This window comes from Capsella rubella, unplaced genomic scaffold, assembly GCF_000375325.1.
Source record: "Capsella rubella cultivar Monte Gargano unplaced genomic scaffold, Caprub1_0 scaffold_7, whole genome shotgun sequence".
NCBI lineage: Eukaryota > Viridiplantae > Streptophyta > Magnoliopsida > Brassicales > Brassicaceae > Capsella > Capsella rubella.
In genome coordinates this window covers 2,731,752-2,749,691 of record NW_006238917.1, presented here as the reverse complement: position 1 = coordinate 2,749,691, position 17,940 = coordinate 2,731,752, and the positions used below count along the sequence as shown (strand labels likewise).

Below are 17,940 nucleotides of genomic sequence, written 5' to 3'. Positions count from 1 at the left end.
GAAATGTTGAAATCAATTCAGTGTGTCCTTTCTTTTGTCAAAAACCTGTCTATCATAAATAATGTTTATAAATACATAAATTTTTTTATCAGACGCAGAGTTTATGAGACTATAATTTAACATCGAGTTTTTATACAATCGAGTTTTTATATATCTTTAAAAATTTCAATCTATAATTCAACATCGTATATTTAAATAGACAATTCAGGTCATACAAGATAGTAAGAGATTTATTTTGTTAAAAACGTGATAAGGATTTACTTTTGGGTTTTATTTACATGGATATGTTGTACGTCCAAAATTTATAAAACTAATGGAAAAAATAAGTTTTGATAATTATATTATTATAACTAATTTGTCTACGGTCTACTGGTTAATTATAACATAAATTGGATTTTAGGGCTCGTTAACGATGGGCATAGAATTTGTTAGTTTGCTAGTATTAAACCTGTCATTTAATAAATACTTTTGTGTGTGTGTGTGTGTGTACGTATCACACCATGCACACGGACTGTTTATTCTATGTCAAGTTCATAACCAACGATATATGTTAATGTTATCGATGTACTATAATTGCCAATTGGTATACATACGCATTTAATTTAATTTAAAGATTGGTCTAATAAAAATCTGTCGTGAGTTTTGTTGACGCGGGCGGGTCATGCACGTTTGTCTGGAGTGCATGTAGTTGTATTGTATTTGTTTTAGTTTGTTGTTACTATTGACTTTCCTCGAAACTATCTTTTATTACTTTTGAAAAATTGGAGACTTTTAAAGAAATTTATTAAATTCCAAACATTAGAGTACCACTCAACTCTATCTAAGCTCGAAGACTTTCTCTTATTTCTTGATCTTCCACGTAGTGATAGAGATGCGTGGCGGATGTTTCTACGAAATTCTTCTTACGGTTCTGTTCTACCAAACCTACAAAATTTTGATCCTTTCGAGTTTCGACCGAACGGATAAAAAAAGAAGACTATGGGAGGTTTAATGGGCTTCAATTTGATGTTGAAAATGGGCCTTATTGGTTAGGCTTGCGTATATATTATGTTATGTTCTCAAAGTCCAAAAGGGAGCAGCGTCTCTCGCCGAAGCCCATCTACAAAACGGGAAATCATAAAGGCGTCTCGGGCAGAAGAAGAAGAGCGTGAACGGAGGAGGAGATGTCGACGGTGTACGTGCTAGAGCCACCGACGAAGGGAAAGGTCATTGTGAATACAACTCATGGCCCAATCGACGTCGAGCTATGGCCTAAGGAAGCACCTAAATCCGTACGGAACTTCGTTCAACTATGCCTCGAGGGTTACTTCGACAACACCATCTTCCACCGTGTTATTCCCGGTTTTCTCGTTCAAGGCGGCGATCCCACCGGCTCCGGCACCGGTAATTTTTACTCCCTCTTATTATTTTTAGGGTTTAAGACCTCTATTTTTTTTTTTTTATCAATTCTCTTCTGCTTGCTCGCTGGATTAGGTCAATTGATGATTTGAGTTATGTGTAACAGGTGGAGATAGTATATATGGAGGTGTCTTTGCCGATGAGTTTCATTCAAGACTGAGATTTAACCACCGAGGGATTGTAGCCATGGCTAATGCGAGCTCACCTAACTCTAATGGAAGTCAGTTCTTTTTTACTTTGGATAAGTGTGATTGGCTTGACAAGAAGCATACTATCTTTGGCAAGGTAAACAATTTGCTTCTTCTGATTTTTCCAATTATTATTTTCTACTTCTAGATCATGTTTAGCTGCAACTTGTTTCTAATTCTTTTTAGGTGACGGGCGATTCAATCTACAATCTGTTAAGGCTAGGAGAGGTTGACACCAGTAAGGATGATCGTCCCTTGGATCCTGCCCCGAAAATATTATCTGTTGAGGTAAGAATTGTGAATGCTGAATCTATTATGCCGTTCCATCAACAATGTTGATGTCCTCTTTTTAATGATGTTCTCTGATTGATACTCATTTTTTGGTGTGTCAGTCTTGTGATACTTGGTTTTTCTGAAAATCCTATATTTTCCTTTTGATAGGTTTTGTGGAACCCGTTCGAAGATATTGTTCCTAGAGTGTTAGCAAAGACATCACAAGAATCTGTTGCCAAAGTCAAGGAACCCCCAAAAAAGCCCGTGAAGTAAGATACTGTTCACAGTCAGCCGAGAATTTTAGCTATAATTTTGCTTTGGCTGTTCTTTTGAGACTCTTTTCGGTTATCTTTGTGATGATTAGGAAGTTGAATTTACTTTCATTTGGAGAAGAAGCTGAGGAAGAAGAGAAGGAACTGGCTGTTGTAAAGCAAAAGATTAAGAGCAGTCATGACGTGTTGAATGATCCTCGACTTTTGAAGGCAGAATCTACAGATAGAGAACGGGTAATTATACAATTTTTCTTGTTTTGTGGCTTTTATTTTTCCTATCTTTAAATTCCCTTTATTGTGTGTGAAAGTGTAGGCTAAGCTCAATATAAAAACTAAGGCGACTTATTTTATCTTCCAGATTGTGGAAAACTAGTGGACATTCCTCATGGTTGCTATATGTAATGATGCATACAGCTCTTTATCTTTGTTGCTATCTAGTCTGCCTAGCAGTCTATCATGGGCATTAGACTGAAAACTAAAGGGTTTTTATTTTCATGGTTGTCAGTTTTTGTTTACAGAAACAATTTTGACTTGCTGATGCCTTTTTTAAATTTCAGAATGCATCTGAGTCGAAGGAGGTATTGTCTGTACGAGAAGCTCTGAGTACTAAGAAAGAAGCAGCTCAAAAAGATAAAAGTTTCTCTGTATCTGATTCAGTTGGACATAGTGATGATGACGATGATGATGAAGATGAGACTAAATTTGATGCGAAGATGAGAAATCAAGTGCTCAGCAGGAGGAAGGAGATGGAAGATACGCCTGCAGTACCAACTCAGAAAAAAAGTAATTACTTTTTACATTTCTCTATATTCTGATTTTCTGAAATATTAATTTTGTGGCACTTCTTGATTTGCATAATCAAATTTTCAGTCATATCAAGCAATCATGTCTATGCGTAGGGGTTTTATCTTGTTATCAACACCGATTTGATGCTTTTGGGTTTGGTACCAAGTACTGCCAGAAAATAGTATACAGCTTTCTCTGTTCCATTCTCCAGTTATTTCTGTAGGTTCTAATTATAATATACTTGTGATTGTTTTCTTAACAGAGAGCTCTAGTCTGAAAAGCCGTGAAGAATCGAAGCAAAGGTAATGACACCCACAGTAATACGCTATCGTCTCTGTATCATTTGTCTTCCAGGTTTTATAACCTTTCAGACGAATCTGCTTTGCATTTTTTGAACGAATGCCTGAATATGTTTTGCTTTTATTCATGATGGTGTAACCAGTGATGTAAATCATTGACTAATTAGTTATGCTATTCACAGGTCTGATGCCGTAAGTAGTGAAGACGAGAAACCGAGGATGGAAAAGTTATCCTTGAAAAAAAAAGGAATAGGCTCAGAAGCCAAAGCCGAACATATGGAGAAAGGAGACACTGATTTACAGCTTTACAACGCTTCTGAACGCGCCCGGCAGTTGCATAAGTTGAAAAAGCGCCGACTGCAAGGAAATGAGGATGCTGTAAGTTGTTTACCAGAGTTGTGGCTTACTTTTGAATTTATTATCTCTGATTGATTCGTTATTCCCTTTTGTTCATTTGCCAAACCTTGTCCTTGCTTCATTGTGGTATACTTATTGCCTAAAGGTTAATTCTAATATTGTCAGAGTAATAGTATTAGACGACAATTTCTTAAATTCTGGGTCTAGGATTTACTCATCTAATTTTAATTCTGTCAGTTGTCTCTTTTAATTGATCATCGTTTTGCTCCTTTGCTTTCTTCAGGTGTTAGCCAAACTCGAGAAGTTTAAGCAGTCCATTTCTGCAAAACCATTCACCTCTAGTAGTAAACCAGTAGCATTGGCCTCAAGTAGTGAACCAGTAGACAATAAAGAAGAAGATCTGTCTGATTGGAAGAAAGTAAAGCTCAAGTTTGCTCCTGGCAAGGTAAATCTTTAAGGCTCCATCTTTTTCAGAGTGAAGATCTAATGGATATAGTGCTACGTTGTTCTATTTCTTTAGTTAACATTAAAATAGAAAAATCCAGTAGTTCGTGGGATAGAACATGCTAGTCACAAATAAGTTCATTTCCTGTGGAAGAGCCTGAAAATGTGAAACTATTCTGCAGGATAAAATGTCACGCAGGGATGATCCAGATGCGTATGTAGTGGTCGACCCTCTTCTTGAAAAAGGAAAAGAAAAGTTCAACAGAATGCAAGCCAAACAAAAACGAAGGGAGCGAGAATGGTCAGGAAAATCTCTTGACTGAGTTTGGGAATCTTAAGCATTCGATTTTTTTGCTTATGTTGTTTTCTTGATTCTGAAGATCCCCGTTCACTGTGATTCTGTGAAATTCCCTCCTGTTTACACTTAGATACAGAAAGAGACATGAGCTTCTAAAACAAGAGGGTCACTAGCTCCCATGATACAGAACTATGTTAATATACTTGTTACTTGTAGGAAACTTAGATATGTTTTTCGCACTTTTGACTAACGTTTATATTGGACACTTCTTCAGTCGATCGAAATCGTTACAAGTTGGATGGCTACTGTGGTTTTGGTTCAGATTCAGTTTCAAGCAAAAAAACTTGACCTTAGTTTTTTTTTCTTATCAAGACCTTTGCAGAAGTTAAAATTCCAAAAAGTATGGGTAAAAAATCAAGCAACTCCGAATAAAGTATTTTTTGTGTCTAATTTAAAATTGTAGATTGAACCATTTGGGTTTATTCGAACTTTAAAGACAAAAGAGCACAATAGTTGAAAAGGAACTTTACTTTATTCCACTGAAAAGCTACAAATAAAAAAAAAGCTCCAATTAAAACCGACGGTAAAAAGACAAAGGCAGTAGGAAAACAATGTCATGAGATTGGTACTGTTGCTTCCTTCCTTCCTACTGAGGATTGGGAGGACGGCTATTGGCAGCAGAGACGCGTGAGCCCCATTCAAGGAGCTCTTTGCTCGTATCATCCTTATGAAGAATCACTTCAATGAAGCAGAGACAATCTTTCTTCTCCGTGGTCGCTGTCTTTATCGCCTCAACTAATTCCTCTTCGTGTCTTACCTGTCAAAACACACACATTCATATGTTAGTTAGTTTCGAACCAAGATTTGGTTTAGTTTCTCATTTCATCACTCATGAACCGTTTTATTTACCTTTGAAGTCCAGCAGTTGCCTTCACCGTTATGAATGGCGTCAACGAGACCAGTGTAGTTCCAGTTCTTAATCACATTATAAGGACCGTCATGAATCTCCACTTCGATGGTGTAGCCACCGTTGTTAATCAAGAAGATGATCGTCTTCTGACCATTTCGCAGCATTGTTGATATGTCCTGAGCCGTCACTTGGAAACTCCCGTCTCCGATGAATGCCAACACTCGCTTCTCTGGGACTGCCTGTGCGTATCCCAGGGTCGCACCAACAGACCACCCGATCGATCCATACTGCATCTGAAACTCGTACCTACAATTTTAGAAAAGAATAGTTAGATCTTGTGCTTATATCCCTATTTTTTAATACGTAAGAAGATTTGAGTCTTTCTCTGAGATACGTACCCACATCCTTTTGGCAGCTTTAGTTTCTGGCAATTAAACCAAGAATCACCGGTTTCAGCAATCACAGCAGTTTCACTAGAGAGCATCTTCTGAATGTGTTGGAACATTGTATTGACTCTCAATGGCTCTCTTGGTTTGCATTTCAATGGCTTACCTTCAGGGACAAAGATCCTATGGTAATTCTCATAAGCCGTCTCGTTACGCTTCACCCTCTTAGCCAATTCCCTGAAGAAATCGCTCATCAGAACGCAGCCAAAGGTAGGACCATTAGCCACAGTGACTCGATCAGGATGCACAACGATGGCTTTTTCTTTCTTGAGGAGAAGCGAGTAACCCACGGAGCTGTAGTCATTGAAGATTGGACCTGCAAAAATGTAAGCATCCGCAGATTCCACAATCTCAGAGCAGAAAGGAGTGCTCACAGCTCCCCAATAAGTGCCAATGAAATGCGGATGGTGCTCAGGTACAAAGCCTTTAGCAGAAGGCATCACCGCCATAGCATAGCCTGAAGCATCAGCTAGCTCCACAAAGGCATCACAAGCTTTAGCCACACGCAACTTAGGACCACCAACCATAACTGGCTTCACAGCCTTGCTCAAAAACTCCAATGTTGCTTCTACCGCAGCCTCTAGACCCATGCTGTTACTCAATCTTATATAAAAAGAAAAGCATTTGTGAGTTTTGATACTCGGAGAAACAGAGGAATTTGATCAGAGTAATAATAATTACCTAGGAGCTAGCGAAAAAGGGATTGGATCACGGGCAAATGTATGATGAGGAATCGCAGCTAAGTTACAGCTCACGCTAATATACACAGGCTTGCTCTCTTTCAAAGCTGTTGATATCGCTTTATCAATCTGTTCATGAGCATCCTCCAAATTATTCACCACCGCCTGATGACAAACAAACAATAAAATCACAATCCGAATTCTGGATAGAAAAACAAAAATTCAATGATCTGATCTGATTTTTTTGAGTAACCTGATAACAAGTGACGGTTTGAAAGCACCTAAGCTCTTGGCTAAAATCAGGTAATCCGATGGTGTGATGAAGAATCCGGTTAGTACCATAATCGTTGGAGTTAGGACCTCCGACGATACAGATAAGCGGAAGATTCTCGCTGTACGCACCAGCGATCGCGTTCAAAACGCTGAGTCCACCAACGGTAAAGGTCACAACGCAAGCGCCGACTCCACGAGATCTAGCGTAGCCGTCGGCAGCGTAACCGGCGTTTAGCTCGTTACAGCAACCGATCAGGTTCAGCTCCGGCTCAGCCATGAGGTGATCGAGCAAAGTGAGGTTGAAATCGCCGGGAACAGAGAAGACATCGGTCACGCCGGCTTGGACAAGACGGCGAGCCAAGTGACGACCGAGAGTGGCGTCGCATGAGCTGACGGAGATGGCGGAGGGAGGAACAGAGTCGTGGATTGTAGCGACGGCGCCGTTCGGTGGACTACCGACGTCGCCAGTCGTCGGTTTACACTCATCGATGGATCCGATTTTGGTATCCATAGAAACAGAGAGAATGATTTGAGTTCTGAATGGGATTTGGGGAGAGATTAAAGAAAAAACTGTGAAGTGGTGAGTGAGTGAGAGAGTCTTTCTTATTTTATGGGATGAGTAAACAAAATGGGAATGGGCAGAGCTTTTTATATACATATAGTGAGACTAGGAGAAATACATGGGTGGTTTTTTTGACTAGTGGTTTGTTGTTTCTGTTTTCTTGTGGCAAAAGCAAAAATAAGTATCTGATTTGATTTTGACCCAAAAAAATAATTATGCATTAATTGTTTTGTATTACTCTGTAAAATGAAAAAAAAATCTTAATATTCCAAAATTAGACATCAATACTTCTTAATCACGGTATTTTTCTTGTAAAAAAACAAATTATACGTGTGAACAAAGTTACAACTGTTAATATCTCCGAGATTTCCAAAATTTAGATATTTGATTTTCCAAGTTTAGTGTCTTAACTTGAGTCTAGTTTTTAGCAGTCGCAATAATTTGTATACTCAGTTTTGGTTAATAAAGAAGTAAAATTGTAACTTTTTTTTCTTCTTCTAATTAAACAAAACATACAACGTGTCAAAGGCGTCAACGAGAGAAGAGACGTGATGCCATTTGAATTTGGTCAGCCAATTTTTTATTTTTTTATAAAACGCATTCGGACCATTGTCGTCGTTGAGTGCCACGAGGATTTGCTTCTTATAGTATCATACTATCATCATATATAATATTTAGTTGATTAAGAAATATCTGCAAAAAAAAAAAAAAAAAAAAAAAAATCTCCAATTTTTTTATTCACTTAATCGCGTTAGTTGTACTAAATTACTAATAATCATACAAAAGATAAAACGTAGATCTATGATGGACCAGTATTCAAATCCTTGTGTAACTTTCATCTTTTGTGATGTAACGATAAAATACGATCGTTAAGTTCACACAACATAATATTGTTCCAAGGGATATACATAGCTAATATTTTTAGTTTTTTATTTTTATTTTGTTTAATTAATATTGATATTTCCTAAACAGCTAGCAAATGCATATCAATGATTTGACATAATGCAACCTAACATAGTTAAATGAAGGAACAATTTTAAAAATGCCCCTTCTATATGCCTATATGTATTTGACTATGATCACTTTTATATGAAAAACAATTTCAAGTCACCAAATAATTCAAAAATATTCCTTTTCCTTTTGTTTTTTTTAGCAACAAACAAGTTATTCCTATTCCAGTTTTGAGGATTAAGGTTAAAAATATTACTTAACCCAAGCTTGTAAATTACTATTATCTTTTAAATGAAATCATATACTTACATTACTTTTAAGAGAAAAAAAATATTTAAAGTAAAATAAGCCGACCTAATATACAATCATGAAAAAAGGGCCACCGTCATTCTAAACCATCGCATTGTTTGTTTTACAAACCAACGGAGTCGCCGGTAATATTCTTTTCCAACTTTGGTTTCTTCTCGCAACTACTAATTTATTTATTTGATTACTTTTTTTTTCTACTTTTTTTTTTTTAAGTGACAACCGTGAAATTAATTATTATATATCCCAAAACCACTACGACCGTGGTTTTAAAGAACGTCAAGACATTATTGAACGCTTTTACTAAAGTTACGGTTTCTATTGGTTAATTGTTTTTATTTTTATTTTTACCCGTTCTGTTGAGTGTTTTTTCAACAGTTGTACATAACAAGACAAATAATGAAAATGATAAATGAAATATTCTTATAAAAGCTTGAAACTGTAATGCAACGCATGCTGAACAGTATTGTGAGGTGAGAACTTGTGTGTTGTGAGTCTTGTGACTGTGATCGAAGTAAGAACACAAAACGAAATAATGTATTAGACTCTCTCATCAATTTATCATCAGAGCTTCAATTCAAATCATATAGTTTAAAAAGTTTATTTTTGGTATTAGTCCTGTTTGTTTGGTATCATTAAGAGATTTTACAAATACAATTTGCTTTTTTTTCCCTATATACTTGGGTAGCAATCAAGTTGATCTTTAATATGCACGGACTTTCATGCCTCTCCTAGTATTTCGTATATGGCCCTAATGGTGACTCGTAACGTTAACGTATCCAATTCGACGACGACTAGATTTCTCTTTGCACGGAATATATATGTTTCAATGTTACTACAAGTACAGAATTGAACACGTACGTTAAGAGAATCAATATATATACTAAAGTCTAAAGTAGTAGCTTAGCTTGCAACACAATAAAGTGCGTCAATGTTAATTTATTGTTCTGTTTCAAAAGCCCTAGCGACTACCGTTCAGGCTATTTGGACATTGGGCCATTTTGGCCCTAGTGAAATTGCTAAGGCTTGATAATTTTTCAATGGCACAAGTTTTGCAAAGGCATCATGATGAGTTTTATTGCTGACTTCTCAGTTTCCAAAAGTTTTGAAAATAGTATGGGATAAAAAACGTTTTCCGAACAATATGATTAACATAGACGTAACCACAACAAAACTACGTATAATTCTCATATGCCCTAACTATCTCAGGGGGATTGAAATGTACTTAGTATTCTCCCATTTGATATGAAAACAAATTGTAGTTAGTATGTGATAGAAAAGGATGGCATGGCATGGCATGCCTTGCTATTAAAAGTGATGTTTCATATATACTTCACGGCTGGTGTCGACAATGGCTCTTTCCTAATAAACTACTGATATAGGAAAGCTATCGAGCTGGCATTTCCCTCGGTTGTCACGGAAAAGACAACAACAAGAAAACACCAAAGCAGTTTGTTTTTCCTTCTTCTTTTGTGCTCGAGCTCCTTTTGTATTGTTCTCAAAGTGGTCTTTTCGTTTTTGATATTTCTTGTCACCAAATAAAAAAATAAAAAAGAAAAAAAGAAAGTATCTCTACATATAATTAGATATTTATGCAATGATGCGAAAAGTGAGTTAAGAAGGAGATTAAAAGTCAGTCTTGCGGTGAAGTTGTTATCACAAAAGTACTGTTGGTACGCTGCAAGCTCCAAAAAACTTGTCCATCCTCCTCGCCCAATGAATGTTGGATTTAGTAGTTTATGGGTTTGGCCTTTGTGGTTAGTCCTTAATGAACGATTGTAAATCCACATATATTATGGAAAAAAAAATCCACATATTATGAAACGTGCCGCCTATTTTTAAGTTGAGTGTTTGCATTCGAGTTATGCAACCCTAATATATACATGGTCAACTCTCTGGTTCCTCTCTCTAATTATCTTTAGATGTTTCATGGTTGTTTGTTTTGTTTATTATTTGCTTTTACAAAGAATGAAGCAAAGAGACAGAGTTAAATCCTGCAAATAATAACGTTAGTTGTGTGTATAAGTGTGTGTACGTTACATACATATGATGATGATATGAATTATGCAGTTGGCATGTGTAAACAATTCAATTCCACAACAAAAGTACAAACAAAAAGCCCACTTGCCTTTAAAAAAAAAATAATCTGCTCCTTCTTTTGATCGACCCCTCGATATTTTTTTTTCATGAACTAAATTCCAAAAACAAAACAAACATTTGCGTTTTAACAAATACTACAAATTTGCCGAAAAAACCACAACCATTGACGTGACGCCACGTGTGAATCGCAGAAACTGGACAAAACACTTTTTTTTTTTTTTTAACTTTGGTTTTGATGTTTGTGAATTGCGTTGTCTCTAATTATGATTACAACGCAGCATTCTGACGGTTTTGCTCCCTCTTACAGCTAGACCACCCACCCCACCAGGCACCACCACCATGCACCTTTCTTCTCTCTCAATACATAGCTTAAAAGGTATCTTGTAGGGATGATCCCTCTCAAATCTCAATTCATTCATTCATATACCCAAAAGAAGAAAAACATAAGAGCAAAAAACGTCTCTACCTAATTTATACTCGTAATAAATGACTTGAAGAAATGCAATACTAGCTATGTAGCTTTTGAAAAGTCCATGTATGATTTGGTCAAAACCGATTCCGGTTGAAACTTTTAACGTCTTATATGATATGATTTATTCAGTGCATATACTGAGAGTATTAACACAACAAAGGTCCTGAACTTTTTATCCACACCATCTTGTTACTTTGATCATAATACACTAATACTCCTTTCAGATCCTACATTTTATGTACATCATTTTTTTCGGTATTTTATACATTTTAGTTTGCGTGTGTATTAGTTTTTTTTTGGTATTTTTATACTAGATAATTAGCTGTAAATATGTATAAAGTACATTATGTGAATAGTAGAACATCTTGATACTATAATAGAGAAATCGAAGATCAGATTAAAAAGGACAATTTTTTTTTTTCTGTCCAATTAATAAAACCTTTTTTCTTAATTAAAAAATCATAGTTATTAAAAATAAATAAAAGAAAAATGTACCCAACGAATCCTATGCGCGTGTGACAAGCACGATCCAATCACGAAACTAAAATCTTCAGCTTCGTTGTATTATTTAAATTGTTTTAATTTAATAAGACGAAGCCTCGTATTCCCAATTATACCCCTTTGACAGCGACACACACTCTCAGATATCTGAATATTAGAACCACGCGCACTCGTAAGCGCGTGAGTATTTTTTTCTTTCTTTCTCTCATTCACACTCCCTGACAATAATCGTTACAAGAACTTTATCTGCTTATCAAATAAAGCAAAACAAATATATTGAAAAGAAAAACATTATCATGTATCTTTTTTTTTTTTTGCCTACAAAACATTATTATGTATCTATATTAACAATTTTTCTGAATATTTCCCCCATTCTACACATTACAGAGTGCCATTTCAACCACAACTCGACACGTGTCCTTTGGAGGTTCGTCGCCTGAGGGTGATCAAGTAATTTCGTATTGTCTCCTTCATCATCTTCTCTTTAAGCAAATTCCAGAGAGAGAGAGAGAGAGAGAGAGTGAGAAAGAGAAAGAGAAAGAGAGAGAGAGAGAGAGAGAGAGAGAGAGAGAGGTGCTTTTTCCATAGTCGTTCTCGTCGAGAGACCTATTTGTATATAAAAAAAAAGGACGTGAGAAGAAGAAGAAGAAGAAGACTGTGGAGAGAGATGGAGGATATACAGGAGGAAGAGAGCGGTACGGACGAGGAGGTTCTGGGATCGAGCTTGACCATGGAGAAAGTGGCGGCAGCCAAGCAGTACATCGAGAATCACTACAGAGCTCATAACAAGAACATTCAGGAGAGGAAAGAGAGGTACCAATCTTCTCTCTCTCTCTCTCTCTTTCCCCCTAATTGCAGTTTCTCTCTTTCACTAGGAGAGATTTGAGATTTGGAATTTGTTTTTCTTTTGCTTTGATTTCTCTAGACACTCTTCAGGGTAAAATTAGCTGTTTGAGCTGCGAATCGTTTAGTGTTTTCCTTTGATGATACGCCTTTCGCTAGTTTAACAGTAACTACGAATGTTTTATTCATTTGTGGCTGCGGAAGAGAACTCCTCTTGCTCAGTTCTGTTACGTCTTTGCTGTGTGAGCCTACCTAATATCTATATCTATCATTAAGTCACGAATTGAGGTGGTTTGTATTCTCTACTATGATTGATTAGAGTCAAAAGGAAACTTTAGGAGATCCGATGTTTACCATCTTTATACATTGGTGTAATGATGTTCCTCCTCGTTATCATTCTTGTTGAGTATTATTAGGCTTCTTTAATGGTTTTTCCTTTTCCATGGCATTCCCTGACGAAGCAGGGCATAAGAATGATTACACTTTTACTAGTGTTCAACTCCCACTTTTATAGCTGCTGACTTCTTTCGTCTGAGGATAATTCTATTTTGTTGTTTTTTTTATCAAGATGCTTTGATATGTTAAGTATACATCCATTTCTCATCTGTACTACATTTTTAGCACCATTAAAGCTGCGTGTTGTGTAACCAACATTGTTTGATTTCTATAGACGGTGGATCTTAGAAAGAAAGTTAGCTTCTTCTGGAGTGCCGAAAGAGGAGCAAATCAACCTGATTAAAGATCTCGAGAGAAAAGAGACAGAGTTTATGAGGCTTAAAAGAAACAAGATTAGTGTTGATGACTTTGAGCTTTTGACAATCATTGGAAGAGGTGCTTTTGGTGAGGTTTGTACAATAGATTACTGCCTGTGCCTTTTTATTTGCTTACTGCTTGATCGTAACCAACTTAACCAGGATAGTTTTTCGGGGTCCTTTTGTAATGACTGAGTATCCTGATCTTAAATATAACTTACAGGTTCGCTTATGTCGGGAGAGAAAGTCTGGAAATATTTATGCCATGAAGAAGTTAAAGAAATCTGAAATGGTCATGAGGGGTCAGGTAATATGCTGATTATTTGTTTATAATCTCGTCTCTGAATTTACCTACCTGTCTTTTTCTTCTAGTATCTGACTAGATTTATAAACATTTTGCAGGTAGAGCATGTTAGAGCAGAGAGAAACCTGCTGGCTGAGGTTGCAAGCCATTATATTGTGAAGCTCTACTATTCATTTCAAGATACCGAGTATCTATATCTGATTATGGAATATCTCCCTGGTGGCGATATGATGACCTTGCTCATGAGGGAGGATACATTACGTGAAGATGTCGCTAAATTTTATATTGCTCAAAGTGTCCTGGCGATTGAATCCATACACAGATACAATTATATTCATAGGTGGCTTTTGGACATTACCTAACTTGCACGCTTCTGGTCTAAATTGTGATATTTTTATTGATCTTTGTCTTTTCACGTTTTCCAGGGATATCAAGCCTGATAACCTTCTTTTGGACAAAGATGGGCACATGAAACTCTCGGATTTTGGGCTCTGTAAACCTCTTGATTGTAGAAATTTACCTTCAATTCAGGAGAATAGGGCCACCGATGATGAAACTATGACAGAACCTATGGATGTTGATAGATGTTTTCCCGACACTGATAACCAAAGAAGCTGGCGTAGTCCCCAGGAACAACTTCAGCACTGGCAGATAAATCGCAGAAAACTAGTATGTTAATCTTTGCTAGAATTTAAAAGTCTCGCTTTATATTTCTCTGATTCCTGTATACACCAAATGTGACCTCAGCATGTAGATATACAATTCAAAATGGGGAATAATGAAAACCAAACATGATATTCTTCATACTTGTACTAGAACGCTTTTCAGACTTTCATCATCTGTACTCTGTTTATTAATTTGTGTGGCAAGTTGGCAACAACTGATGATACCGCTCTCTGATTGGTTTCTCCTGTTTTAAAAGGCATTTTCAACCGTGGGAACACCGGACTATATTGCTCCTGAAGTTCTGCTGAAGAAAGGATATGGCATGGAATGTGATTGGTTAGTCTTTTGCTTGAAAGTTATCATTTTCAGAATGAACTGTAACCTTGGTGCATGGTATTTTCTTCTTTTGATAGTACTTTAGCTGTTTAAAATTTTCCCCCTGCTAGCAGCATTTGTACAGCTTGATTAAAGTCTTTCATTTATCATTTCGCCCATAGCCCCCTGAGCTGCTGTTTATATGCCTTTGAAATCATTTTTTTTTTTTTTTTGTGTCACAGGTGGTCATTAGGTGCAATTATGTACGAAATGCTTGTTGGGTACCCTCCTTTTTATGCTGATGACCCTATATCAACTTGCAGAAAGGTATTGACTCTTGCTATTATCTTCGCTATCCCAGTGAGTTTGCTCTGTGTAAAGTATCAAACAGAAAGAATTTGATTGGCGTCCTCTTGAACTGAATAAGACTGTTAGTATACAAAAGTGTTAGTCTAATAAGGTATATTCCATTTCTTGCAAATATTGATGAACTAGGTACTCTAATAGGATACTCAGTAATTGTAATTATGCTTTTATAAAGTTTCTTAGTGAATGGCTTAGGTATTGTTTTTGTAGCAAATTGTATCATTTTACAAAAAGGCCACAGTTTTACCAGTTTATGCCCATCAGAGGTAGCTAAATTTTAAATATTATGTTCAGTCTTTTCATATATATATTTGACAACTATGCTTGACGTGTTGGTAAAATTCTCAATTTCTCATCTCCAAATTCCTTTTGTATTTCTTCTTTGTGTATGCATATAAGAAGACTAGAGATTTTGTTTATATGATTCACTGGTCATGTTCATGAAGTCTTAATTCCTTCTGCTAGATCGTCCATTGGAGAAATCATTTGAAAGTTCCTGAGGATGTGAAGTTGTCATCCGAGGCAAAAGATCTTATCTTCAGGTTACTGTGCAACGTTGACCATAGGCTTGGCACTGGAGGAGGAGCCCAGCAAATCAAGGTAAGGATGCTCCACGAGATAAGTTAGTAGTAGTAGTACTTGTGATAAGCTTTTTCCTTTTTCTTTCTTAACTTGCACCTTATATTTGCATCAGGATCATCCTTGGTTCAAGGATGTTGTGTGGGAAAAGCTCTATGAAATGGAGGCTGCGTACAAACCAGAAGTAAACGATGAGCTAGATACACAAAATTTTATGAAGTTTGATGAAGTATGCCGTAATTTCTTCCTCTTTTATTTATCATGCATTATGTAAAAAGTGTTTTTTTGGGGAAAAATCGAGCTCCCTTGTGTCACTTGAAGATTTTCCAAAATTCGGTTTAATGTGACTGGTTCATATCTTACCGTGAATTTTACTAGTTATCCCACGTATTATATCCCTTAGTTTCTAATATGCCACCTGTGATGATGGTGATAGATACATTATGTGAATTAGGATGATATAGTCTGTTTTAAGGGAGTGATTCCCTTAAAACATATTTATATTATGTGAATTGATTTATTACCTACCTAGGAATTTGTTGGTCAACCACCTAGGATCGGTAACAGAATCATAATTAAAACGAGTTGGAGTAATATTTGTATCATATAGAGGAATACTGAATTTCTTGATTTCATTTCAGGTGAACTCTCCTGCACCTGAAAGAACTAGATCAGGCCCCTCGAGGAAGGTTTGTGATCATTACTTGTCTGCACATACATTATGTAACGGGTTTGTTTGCTAGGATATGTGAATAGATGTTGATGCAAGTCATTTTGCTACTGAATTGATAGATAGAAGAAAGCATTCTCAAATGCTGTTTCTCCATACATATCATCATCTGAAACATAATTTTATTTGTGCAGATGCTTCTTGCTCCTAAGGATTTAAGTTTTGTTGGCTACACGTACAAGAACTTTGATGCCGTAAAAGGGCTGCGTCATTCACTTGGTACATTCACATAACCCTGCTATTATTAAATCATTTTCAACCTTGTACTTTAACTCGTGAATTCTCCTAGTAAATTAGCAGTGCATAATAGTAAACGAGATGCAATAATTTATTGTTGATCAAGACATTAGGAAGAATCTTACTCCTTTCTTTTCCAACTAATGCAGAGATGGTAAGAACTATGTCTTTAGATCGATCACCAGGTAACTTGTGTTCATCATTGCAAAATTCCTTGCTTCTTTCTGTATTAGGATCTAATAAATGTATACATTTATGTTCGTGCATTTATAGTCATGTATATGTAAACGCTCAAATATCACATATTTGCAAAAAGTGAGAACTCATACAACATATATGTTTGCAGCTGAGGTAATGCCTGTGGAGCGGATGAGCGGGGATGCAGCAGAGGCACAGATGGTGTCATCGATGGATGATCCGATGATAATATGAAATAACCAAACAAGATATATTGTCTTCCTCAGGTTTGGGATCTTAAGTTCTCTAAAAAAAAAAAAAACTGTACAGCAAGAGCAGAAATTAAGAAAAGGAAGAAGATGAAATGGTCTGGGTAGGAAAGAGTGTGAAAATGAGGTGGGTGGGAGATAAATTAACAATGTTAGCCTTTCCTGATTATTCTGTGTATTAGAAGAAGAAGAAAAGAGAAGGGAGAAAGAGATTAGAGGGATCTGAGTAAAAGTCTTTGTGTTATATAAAAAGCTGCCCAGGTTGGCTGTAGTAATGTTGCCTTCTCTAGTGGCAGTTTTTGCAACAATTTTACTGTTTTTTTTTTTTTTACTTTTTACCTTTGTCTGTGTGTGTACGAACAACTTTTTATTTCTAAATTTGAAGACCCACCGAGGAGTGAGGACTCAGAGTGTATATTTGAGTTTTGTTGGGAGTCGAATTCTAACCAAACTTGGATGGATGCACAAGAGTGTCATGTGTGTGTGTATTCTAATTTTCCAGTCGTAATTTCTATGTTTTGTATTGGTAATTTTGGGGTAGAAAATGGTAAAAGGTCTTTTCCCAAACGTAATAAAGATATAAACGTATTAGTGAGATCCACAAGCTGACGCTGTGATGTTAAACTTCAGGAACCATTCGGTTATATATTTGCATATAACTGAGTTGTAAGTTTCAACCGCAGTTTTAAAAGTATCTCCTGTTATCTCTTTTACTAAGAGCAACAACAACACTAGTGAATTATTTTACATGGTTTTGAAATCACAATTGATTTTGGTTCAGTTTACATGGTTTTGTAATTACAATGGATTTGGGTTCGGTTAATATTGGAGTTAATAAGGTTTAAAGAAAAGAAAAAACAAAAAAACATTAACAAGTCACGCGAGGCATTTTTTGAGAGGAGCGAGTTTGTTTCAAAACAAGTGATTTGGTGGGTTAGAACCCACGGAAACTGGACACACGCGCGCAACGCGCACTTTGTGCGGCTGGATGTGAAATAAAGCGCTCTGATTGGCTGAAAAAATCAAAATAGTAGAGGTATAGCTCCTGCTCTCCTAAATAATTTTTTCGTCTTCTCTCATTTGAGACGTCTCGGCTTGAAAAAACGACAATGTGAAGAAAGTATGAAAACTTCTGCGTAATTCGCAGTCAAAGGTCGTGACATGATTAGGAAAAGCTTTGATTTAT

General features: G+C 36.4%; 3 protein-coding genes across 5 annotated transcripts; 2 read left to right on the top strand and 1 right to left on the bottom strand.

Annotated features, from left to right (window-relative positions):
* Window positions 1-1,117: 1,117 nt before the first annotated feature.
* LOC17879557 (peptidyl-prolyl cis-trans isomerase CYP57) lies at window positions 1,118-4,591 on the top strand. The gene is made up of 10 exons (XM_006282526.2): window positions 1,118-1,383; window positions 1,505-1,683; window positions 1,773-1,874; window positions 2,028-2,128; window positions 2,224-2,365; window positions 2,689-2,914; window positions 3,180-3,219; window positions 3,399-3,594; window positions 3,857-4,018; window positions 4,200-4,591. Exons 1-10 carry the CDS (start codon window positions 1,164-1,166, stop codon window positions 4,338-4,340), a joined length of 1,509 nt encoding a protein of 502 aa, XP_006282588.1. The 5' UTR covers window positions 1,118-1,163; the 3' UTR covers window positions 4,341-4,591.
* A 184-nt stretch (window positions 4,592-4,775) lies between these two features.
* LOC17880643 (pyruvate decarboxylase 1) lies at window positions 4,776-7,247 on the bottom strand. Its single transcript, XM_006283302.2, has 5 exons — window positions 6,605-7,247; window positions 6,353-6,516; window positions 5,624-6,274; window positions 5,225-5,531; window positions 4,776-5,132 (listed from the first exon to the last, which is right to left on the bottom strand). Exons 1-5 carry the CDS (start codon window positions 7,133-7,135, stop codon window positions 4,962-4,964), a joined length of 1,824 nt encoding a protein of 607 aa, XP_006283364.1. The 5' UTR covers window positions 7,136-7,247; the 3' UTR covers window positions 4,776-4,961.
* A 4,772-nt stretch (window positions 7,248-12,019) lies between these two features.
* LOC17877620 (serine/threonine-protein kinase tricorner) lies at window positions 12,020-17,266 on the top strand. Of its 3 annotated transcripts, none has more exons than XM_023779018.1 (13): window positions 12,020-12,329; window positions 13,030-13,204; window positions 13,335-13,418; window positions 13,514-13,755; window positions 13,841-14,084; window positions 14,338-14,417; window positions 14,639-14,723; window positions 15,228-15,362; window positions 15,457-15,570; window positions 15,983-16,030; window positions 16,206-16,290; window positions 16,458-16,462; window positions 16,655-17,266. In XM_023779018.1, exons 1-13 carry the CDS (start codon window positions 12,184-12,186, stop codon window positions 16,661-16,663), a joined length of 1,452 nt encoding a protein of 483 aa, XP_023634786.1. In that variant the 5' UTR covers window positions 12,020-12,183; the 3' UTR covers window positions 16,664-17,266. The 3 variants fall into 3 exon arrangements, with proteins under 3 accessions (XP_023634786.1, XP_006283447.2, XP_023634785.1); XM_006283385.2 differs by having other exon boundaries at window positions 16,458-16,493; XM_023779017.1 differs by lacking the exon at window positions 16,458-16,462.
* The last annotated feature ends 674 nt before the right edge of the window (window positions 17,267-17,940 follow it).

Bases quoted from the DNA above. Each gene is read 5' to 3' on its own strand.
- LOC17879557 (XM_006282526.2), top strand. From the start codon at position 1,164: ATGTCGACGGTGTACGTGCTAGAGCCACCGACGAAGGGAAAGGTCATT. The intron at 3,595-3,856 runs GTAAGTTGTTTA...TGCTTTCTTCAG, and splicing joins TGCAAGGAAATGAGGATGCT to GTGTTAGCCAAACTCGAGAA. The intron at 4,019-4,199 runs GTAAATCTTTAA...ACTATTCTGCAG, and splicing joins TCAAGTTTGCTCCTGGCAAG to GATAAAATGTCACGCAGGGA.
- LOC17880643 (XM_006283302.2), bottom strand. From the start codon at position 7,135: ATGGATACCAAAATCGGATCCATCGATGAGTGTAAACCGACGACTGGC. The intron at 6,517-6,604 runs GTTACTCAAAAA...GTTTGTCATCAG, and splicing joins AAACCGTCACTTGTTATCAG to GCGGTGGTGAATAATTTGGA. The intron at 6,275-6,352 runs GTAATTATTATT...TTTTTATATAAG, and splicing joins CCTTTTTCGCTAGCTCCTAG to ATTGAGTAACAGCATGGGTC.
- LOC17877620 (XM_006283385.2), top strand. From the start codon at position 12,184: ATGGAGGATATACAGGAGGAAGAGAGCGGTACGGACGAGGAGGTTCTG. The intron at 13,419-13,513 runs GTAATATGCTGA...AACATTTTGCAG, and splicing joins AAATGGTCATGAGGGGTCAG to GTAGAGCATGTTAGAGCAGA. The intron at 15,571-15,982 runs GTATGCCGTAAT...ATTTCATTTCAG, and splicing joins ATTTTATGAAGTTTGATGAA to GTGAACTCTCCTGCACCTGA.